This window comes from Saccopteryx leptura, chromosome 12 (genome assembly GCF_036850995.1).
Source record: "Saccopteryx leptura isolate mSacLep1 chromosome 12, mSacLep1_pri_phased_curated, whole genome shotgun sequence".
NCBI lineage: Eukaryota > Metazoa > Chordata > Mammalia > Chiroptera > Emballonuridae > Saccopteryx > Saccopteryx leptura.
The window spans coordinates 40252709-40262413 of record NC_089514.1 but is presented as its reverse complement, the minus strand read 5'-3'; the positions used below and the strand labels follow the sequence as shown (position 1 = coordinate 40262413).

The following is a 9705-nucleotide window of genomic DNA, read 5'->3' as shown; positions in this document are numbered from 1 at the left end:
TATTCTTCTTAAAAAAGACCCGAGCATTTTACGTAATACTGGTTTGCTGGTAATTAATTCTAGCTTTTTCTTGAGAAGTTTTGTATATGTTCTTTGATTCTAAATGATAGATTTACTGAGTAATCTTGGTTTGTAGGTCTTTGCGCTTTGAATATTTCTTGCCAATCCCTCTGGTCTGCAGTTTCTATTGAGAAATCAACTGATAGTCTTATGGGAGCTCCCTTGTAGGGAACTTTTTTTTTGCTGCTTAAGATTCTGTTTTCACCTTTTGCATTTTAATTATGATGTATCTTGGTGTGGGCCTCTTTGGATTCATTTTTTGTAACTTGCTACATTTCCTAGATTTGTGTGTCTATTTCTTTCACCAGGTTAGATTAGTTTTCTGTCATTTTTTTCAAAAAAGTTTTCATCAATTTCTTCCTCTCATTATTCTTCCGTCACCTCCATGATGTGAATGTTGGCACAGTTGAGGTCCCAGAAGCTTACACTACATTATTTTAAATTCTTTTTTCTTTTTGCTCTTCTGGTTGTCTATTTTTTGCTTGCTTATATTCCAAATTAAGGTATTTAGAGGATAATTTGCCTAAAGTTACTTTGGTAGTATGTGGTAAAGCCAAGAATCAATTCAGTTTGGCTCCAGCCCTGGCCTGGCAGTTCAGTTGGTTAAAGTGTCATCCTAATATGCTAAGGTTGTGGGTTCAACCCCATTCAGGGCACATACAAGAATCACCTAATGAACACATAAATTAGTAGAACAACAAAATGATGTTTCTCTCTTAAAAGAAATCAGTAAATTAAAAAGGATCACTTACCTAAAAAAATAATTCAGTCTGGCTCCAGAGCATACACACTTAATAATCTTTGTGTCCAATTAAATGGATAGTCAATTAGAGAAGGTTTATAAGGAAACTTTAATCTGAAAGTTATAAACATTTTTAAATGAGATTGAAAAAAGAATAGACTCAGGGTCTCCAAAGCATTTTTGTCTCTTTTATTCCTTACCAACCATTAAAAAATGTTACTGATATTTTATTTCTTGTTTTGGAAATTCATTCCATTTGAATTGCTCATGCCTATAAGATGAAAGTTTCTTTGTAATATAACAATCACTGCACCCTTTCTTTTAACTTCTTTATTAAGTTGGTTGCATAAAAGATATATTCTCATACTGACAATTCTTCTCATGAATAAAATCAACAAAAATAAGGCAACAGCAAGATGTGCTTCACAAATAAACAATCAAGTGGTAAGACTAGGAAATCTAGCCCCATACAACAAAAAGATGAGGAAGCAAAAATGTGAATAAGCCCTGAATTCCAAATGTATTTAAACACAAAAAGCACAAACACTGAAGAGGAATTGGTAATACAGAATAGGAGACACCTAACTGGCTAATACATACAGAGAAACATCACTGACCTTAATAGCAATCAGAGAAATACAAAATAAAAAAAAATCAAAGGTTCCTGTTTATGATGCATAATTCCTTAATAATCCATTAGTGAAATAAGAATGAACATTAAGAAACATGAAATCCGAATTGCATTTATTTTCATAATATCAATGCTAAATTCAAAATAGCAACTTCATTGAATCTAAGTGTTAAATGTTCCAAAAGTAAAAGGCAATCTTAATTTTTTTAACCCTATGAATGTGGTCTGCAAAAAAAAGGTGGATTATTTTATTCTACTTGCAAGGATAATACGTCTCAGCTTGCACTTAAGTGGCATGAACAACAAAGGAAAGCAAACAAATATCACTAAGAGTAATGCCCCTGCATTTGAAAATAACTAGTTAAACCGTGTTCTTTCTACTTATATAGCAAGTCTATTAAACAACCAGTATAATAGAAGCTGACATCTCAAGTGACAGAATTACTAAATTAAGCACTATTAGAAAATTCTAAACTCTAATTTCCTACTAAGTATACCTATTAAGTACTGCAGGTCATTTAGAAAAACAGAAACCAAACATGTACCCAGTCTTTGTAATTAAAATTTTTTCTAGACATACAAACAACGGTCAGATATAAATTCTGAACTGAATGTTTTTTTCTAAATATGACTTATGTAATCAAGGCTTTCTTAAACAAAGATAGGTTTTAGGTATACAATCTGTACAAACTTACAGTAATGTATATTTCAAATAGAGATCTTCTTCCTATTAGGATATGATAATATAACTAAGGCTTAAGGTATAAACACTTTGGAAAGGAAACTTATTGAAGACATTAATATTCATTTAAAAACGTGTATCATATCATAATATGCCCCTGAATTTTCAAATTTACATGTGAGAATACATTTACATCTTAAATTTCTAGGAAAGGCACAGGCTTTATGTAAAAAAGCAGCAAAATTTTAAATCCACCAATTTATTGAAAAAGCCATTATTTTTATTAGAAACAAATAATGCTTCTCAAGATGTTGGCATCAGGTCATAGTATAGACATGTATTTCATACAGTGTACTTCTCCCTTTAATTATATTCCGGCAGGAGGTGGAATACCTCCTTGGCTATGGGAAGCAGAAGTATTTGATGGGCTGTGTAAGCTGGTCTCCTTGTACACAAACCATGCATTTCCTCCCCAAAGTATCAGATTCAGAAAGCCAAAGATCTAAGAAAGAAAAAAATAAACATGAAGATCTAATAAGTACTAAAAATTCATACACATCTTAGTTATTTTCCTGTAAATATTTAACATTTTCAGGTAGTATATTCATTTAAAGTTTAAACTACCTAGGAAGTGGAACAAAAAAGGAAGACTTTAGATTTCAATGACTAATTGGGCTATATAATGACTTATTCCCAACAAGAGATAAATCTAAATCTTTAACATAAAACCACAACTAAAAGAAATCTTATTTTTGCATGCCCATCATCATAAAAAAGGGATTGAATTTGAGAGTAACTAAAACCTTCCTTTTAAACTGCCTTTGCATATCTTTTCTCCTATTTTCCTACTTTATCCTCCCTACTATACCTATCATTTTCCTACTTTAACAGGGGCAGCTAGAAGTGAAAAAGAGTCAGAAAAATTTTATTCCACATCTCACAGTAGTCAACCTAAAAGAAATTAGTCTTCCCAGGTATAAATCTGACAAGATGAAAGTCTCAGAGACGAATAAACTGCAGCTACCTTCTTTTTCAGTTTTTTTTTCTTTTCCTTTTTTTTTTGTGAGCATACATAAGCAGGCTCGTGTGTGTGTGTGTGTGTGTGTGTGTGTGTGAGAGAGAGAGAGAGAGAGAGAGAGAGGGCAGAGGGAGCGGGGGAGAGCAAAAGGGGAGAAGGAGAGGAAAAGAGGGGGAGAGGGAAAGGAGAGGGAGAGAAGAGAGGGAGAGGGGAAGAGGGAGAGAGAAAGAAGGGGAGGGGGGAGAGGGGTGAGGGAAAGATGGAGAGATGGGGAGAGAGAGAGACAAATAGACAGACTGGTAGGAAGAGAGAGAGATGAGAAGCATCGACTCATAGTTGCAGTTCACTGACTGCTTTCTCGTATGTGCCCTGACAGGAAGGCTTTAGCCCACCCAGTGACTCCTTGCCCAATGTTTATGATCCCACACTCAACCTGGCGAGTCTGCACTCAAGCCAGTTGAGCCTGTGCTCAAGCCTGCAACCTCGGGGCTTTGAACTTGGGTCTCCAGCGTCCTAGGCTGATGCTCTATCCACTGCACCACCACTTGGTCAGGATTGCAGTTTCTTTTAAACACAAGAAATATAGGTATACTCTCAAATTTATAAAAAGAATATGAAGAAAAGGGTAAGAACTTTGAGAGTACTATCATATTACTGAAGGCCAAATGCTTTATCTTTTTGTATATTTGCTTACAAAAACATTTCTGAAACCATCTCAGATATTATCAATATAAATGCAAAAAATATATAATTATTTTTAAATCACAAAGTTATAAAGCAAATATTTGGCCAAACTGCTTTATAAGGCAGTGCTGACTTCATCGAACACTTTCTTGAAAAGATAGATCCCTATACAAAATATACTCCATATATTAATATTATATTTATTATTTATCTGCATTTTGGTAAAACAGAAGACTAAGGAACACATAAATTTATATAGACCTAATTTTTTAGGTTATTTAAGAAACTATAAAAGTATTACCTTCATAGACTCAGAGACAGTCAGATTAAAGAATGAGCTCTGAAGTCAGATGTGGTTCAGACCTTGGCTTGCCAATTTACTGGTTGTGTCAACTTGGGTGAATTAACACGAGCTACATTTTTTCCTAGTTGTAAAATGAAGATAATACCACCTCCCCACATTCCTCATAGGATTGTTGGATAATTGGAGATATGAGTGTAATGCCCTTAGTGAAATGTCTTCTTTATCGACTTAATGAATATTAGTGACTATTATAAGTACCTTTCAGGTTAAAAGTCTTATTTAGTCAATTTCAATGCAAAGAAAGACTCACTTATGACCTTGTTCAAACCTGTTTTCTAATTTTCTTAAACTCTTCATCATTGTTAAAAAGGTAAAGATCATATGATAACTAGGATCCTGATAGCTTAATAAAAATAAAAACTAACACCTAGAGATTATTAAAAGCTGTTTTTTTCTTAAATTACCAGTAAGGTTTTTCAAATAAATGAAACAAAATATTTTTAATACTGCATACATACCACAGATACATTTAGGGATCCCATACCAGTCACAGAGCCAAAATAACACATCACTTCTTGAGTTTTACAGGGAGCAAGTTCCTGGACAATACTGTGACCTGTAGCTACTTTAATATCTGTAAGAGCTTTAGCCCAGGCTGAAGTGCTCACCAGCCACAAGAAAGTGGCAACAAGAGTAACGACAAAGTCCTAAAGTAAAAAGAAGTATGAATTAATAAGGAACAGTTAATTTAAAAATACTAAATTTAAATCCATAATGAAGGAATTGAGATTACACTGAACCCGATGATACTGAGAAATTACTTTCATGATATACTTTATAAAGAAGGGCATAGTCAACATAATAAACATTGCTGTATATTATTACTACCCATTACCTGAGCTACAACACTAAATAAGATTCAATTTTTTCTTTAGGAATGAAAGATATTTACACTGGAAATTATGATTTTACATAGCCCTCACCCCAATTATTCCTGAGCCACTCACTCCCAGGATCATTCCTTAGACCCTGCTATCACCACTAACTGTATCCCTCTATAATCTTTATTTTAGTCACATCCTCCCCAATAGCATCTAAACCTGAAACATACCCACTGACCCCATGGAGACATACAATCTGCTCCTACTGTCTCTTAAACTGACTGATGCCCTCATTTTCCTCTTTCATTTCTATTCTTAGACTCATCATTATAATCCCTTGCATAACATACTCTTAACTCCCTTAACCTTTCTCATACTTTATCCTATTGTTCTGGCAAAACTAACTTCAGTTAAATCTAATTTTCTATGATACAGACAGTAAAATGATGAAAAGCACATATCCTGGAAGATTTGTCTTTTTAAATTCATGACCACAACATTTTAAGAATGCTCATTATAGGCCCTGGCCGGTTGGCTCAGCAGTAGAGCGTCGGCCTGGCGTGCGGGGGACCCGGGTTCGATTCCCGGCCAGGGCACATAGGAGAAGAGCCCATTTGATTCTCCACCCCCCCCCTCCTTCCTCTTTGTCTCTCTCTTCCCCTCCTGCAGCCAAGGATCCATTGGAGCAAAGATGGCCCGGGCGCTGGGGATGGCTCCTTGGCCTCTGCCCCAAGCGCTAGAGTGACTCTGGTCACGGCAGAGCGATGCCCCGGAGGGGCAGAGCATCGCCCCCTGGTGGGCAGAGCATCGCCCCTGGTGAGCGTGCTGGGTGGATCCCGGTTGGGCGCATGTAGGAGTCTGTCTGACTGTCTTTCCCCGTTTCCAACTTCAGAAAAATACAAAAAAAAAAAAAAAAAGAATGCTCATTATAATAAGAACAAGAAAGAAATGTCGGCCCTGGCCGGTTGGCTCAGCGGTAGAGCGTTGGCCTGGCGTGCAGGAGTCCCGGGTTCGATTCCCGGCCAGGGCACACAGGAGAAGCGCCCATCTGCTTCTCCACCTCTCCCCCTCTCCTTCCTCTCTGTCTCTCTCTTCCCCTCCCACAGCCGAGGCTCCATTGGAGCAAAGATGGCCCGGGCACTGGGGATGGCTCTGTGGCCTCTGCCTCAGGTGCTAGAATGGCTCTGGATGCAACAGAGCGACGCCCCAGAGGGGCAGAACATCGCCCCCTGGTGGGCATGCCGGGTGGATCCCGGTCGGGTGCATGCAGGAGTCTGTCTGACTGCCTCCCCGCTTCCAGCTTCGGAAAAATGAAAAGAAAAAAAAAGAAAAAGAAAGAAATGTCTCTGAAAATCCTTATCCTGGTAATGGTCTTTGCTACTTATTACATTCCTAAAAATAGGTCTGAAGTTCTTAATATTTTGGATAGTTTCTTGAGACTTGTTTGGAGGTTCTAGCAGGGGAGTGCAGCTACTCGTATACCCTTGACCGAAGAATGGTCCTCTCCTCTATCAGGGAAGGTCATCCTCTTTGACAGAACGCGCAGCTTCGGGAGGGATGCACATGGAGCAGTGAGGGAGGAAGGGGACACCTGCCTAGCCAGCCAGATCAGCCGAATCAACCCTGGCGATCAATGAGGTGACAGATGTTGCAGCCAGATCGCCCTCACATCCAATTTGTGCTAGTTTCTTATTGAACTAATAAGATGAAGAAAAAATATTTTTCTTAATCTATTCTGCTGGGGAACTATAAAATTTTGTCAACTAGTATTGTTACAAATATCTGGATAACACTTTTAAAAAATACACATTTGTATATTATAAAGTGTAATTAAGTTGTTCCTTGTTTGGTCTTCCTTTAAATTAATGACCAAAGTTGGAATAATTAAAATTCGTATCTTTTAAGGTTATGTATTAGGGTACACTCAAGGCTATGAGTTCATACACTAGTACAACAAAACTCTCTCCAAACTCAAGAATGGGTTCTGGAGCTTATCATAGAAGTGATTTGTTTTTAAAATGAACCTGGTTAGTTTTTATTACTTTTGCCAGCCAGCTCTTAGTTCTGGATCAAGATCAGTGACCACTTATGAGATATAGAAACTATGCTATATACAGCTTGTGTACCTGGTCAAGATGACATTGAATGTCTTTTGATTACAGAACCAATACCAGTATGATTAATCTTACAAACATGGAGGTATTTGCATTTTGCATTGAGCTCTCCATTGTTACTGGTCCTCTTAAAAAATGTAGATCACAGAGAAAAGGACAGTAACATTACAGCTTACATTTTTGCACTGAGGGAGTACTTTCCTTTTAGTTGCTATATCTTTTGCTGCAGACATTTCCTAAACACTTGCTAGAAATACAGTGCCTTTTGGAGAACTGATAAACAGTAAGTATGAGGTTACCACATGTTAAAGATATCTCTGGGCTAAAGTTCACAGCTTTGACCAATATATATCAAATCCTCTTAATTTTGATTTATTCTTTCTAAATTCCTAACTAGAGAATATGCTGTTATTTTCCCTTTCCAGATTATGCCCTTTAAATATACTTTGCTGATGGCTTAAGGCATGACACTTTATATTTCAAAACCTTTTCTGAAAATGATGTACAAAGTAACCCCAGGGTGAGGAGAGGTAGGGCAAATGTGGGCCTCTGAAGATAGTCTTTGTTCTCTTTAGGACTAGTTAAGATGTACCACCTATGCCTGGAGTTCTGCAGTTCACAACCTGCAGCTGCCTGTGGCAGCCTTAGTCCTACCAATAATCAGGATATGATTTAGATGAGATTTTTAGGATTTGGGATACTCTAGCTTTGTATGGTTTCGTGTTATGGTATTTCTCATTCTCCACATGGCCAGGAACTCTTATCCTGCTACTTGACACAAAAAAGTAGTACATTTACTTAAAAAAGGAACTAAAAAGTCAATTGAAAATATCACAATTGAAATGTTCCTAGAAATACCTTAACAGGATTGAGAACACTGCTAAAATGAAAGCATGTCCTCATTAATAAATAGTACTTTAAAAAAATTGTCATACTTGGTTATATTTTAAAATTTAGGCATATCAAGAAAACATTTTTACACTTATATTTTAAAAAGTAGAACTCAAACTTTAATTTAGAATGTGGACTTTTACAGAGAAGAAGCATCCTTGTACACCAATAAAAACAACTTAAACTAATTCTAGATTCTCTCTCTATATAATGGTCAGTTGTGTTTTTTTGTTGTTTATTTTTTTTAAGTGAGAGGTGGGAAGGCAGAGACAGACTCCCGCATGCACGCAGACCGGGATTCATCCAGCAAGCTTCTACCAAGCAATGGTCTGCCTGGCTGGGTTGCAGCTTTGTTGCTTAGTAACCAAGCTATTATTTTAGCACCTGAGGCCCAGGCCATGGAGCCATCCTCAGTGCCTGGGCCAACTTTGCTCAAGCCACTGGAGCTATGGCCGCGGGAAGGGAAGAAAGAGAAAGAGAGATAGAAGGGCAGGGGTGGTGAAGCAGATGGTTGTTTCTCCTGTATGCTCTGACTAAAAACTTCCACAGCCAGGCCGATGCTCTACTGCTGAGCCAACCAGCCAGGGCAATGGGCAGTTTTCCTGAGGTGAAAAATTACATTTGACTTTCCGAATGATGGGACTTATACAAAAAAATTGATTTGAATGCTACTTTTAAAAGTGTGGTCATTTTAAAGCTTACTAAACAAAATATGAGAAATAAAAAACTCACTGCTATATTTAACTTAAAAATTTGTTGGGATAATGACAAGAAATGTCTTCATTTAGAATTTAAATGATAAAGAATTTAAACAAAATATAGTATCTGATCATCATTGTTTAATAGGTAAAGCTTGAAATGTCTACAGAAGCTATAGATTTCTAATATGTAATTTCTGTTGATTAAACATTGCAAATAGATAATAAAAAACTCACTGCTATATTTAACTTAAAAATTTGTTGGGATAATGACAAGAAATGTCTTCATTTAGAATTTAAATGATAAAGAATTTAAACAAAATATAGTATCTGATCATCATTGTTTAATAGGTAAAGCTTGAAATGTCTACAGAAGCTATAGATTTCTAATATGTAATTTCTGTTGATTAAACATTGCAAATAGATGATGTCTATTTTTCTGAAACACACCTAACAACCAAAAAATATTTTATGAAAATGTCAGGTTTAAGAATCTCTTCTCAGATATAAGAAATAAAATAAATATGGATGATAATAAAAATTTATTTTATTCCTCACTTACCATTTTCATTCTTATGATCCAGGCAGCAAAAATTAAAAATAAATAAGTAAATAAATAAAACCTATTATCTTATTTGATAAATTCTTCATACTTAAGTGCCTTCCCTTTAATGTAACTTCATAAGTAATTAGCATATGTCAATATTTTCTCAAGATATAAATGACCAGGATCACAAAAACACCTCTGTTCTCCCTTCAAATCAGTAACACTGATACTGCCTTTGCACCTATTTTTCTATAGTGGAGGCCCAGCTTAAATCCATGGCTTAGTTCTGAACATGCCACCAATAACCCAGGGCAGATTCTACTAACTAAATATTAGATATTATTTATTTTAGCTCAGCAGACTCTGAAGCCAAGAAAAGTGCTAGGACTTCAAATCCAAATCCAAATTTTGGCTTAATCATGACAATGGAAGAAAGCCTAACCTTATGGCAAA

At 36.3% G+C, this 9705-nt stretch overlaps 1 protein-coding gene across 1 annotated transcript in view; it reads right to left on the bottom strand.

Annotated features, from left to right (window-relative positions):
• Window positions 1-1117: 1117 nt before the first annotated feature.
• SYPL1 (synaptophysin like 1) overlaps window positions 1118-9705 on the bottom strand; it is a 33030-nt gene continuing 24442 nt past the window's right edge. Inside the window, exons 4-5 of the mRNA XM_066353997.1 lie at window positions 4640-4828; window positions 1118-2617 (exon numbers count right to left, since the gene is read on the bottom strand). Coding sequence (XP_066210094.1) covers window positions 2483-2617; window positions 4640-4828 — 324 coding nt within the window. The 3' untranslated portion in view covers window positions 1118-2482. The remainder of the gene's footprint in view (window positions 2618-4639; window positions 4829-9705) is intronic.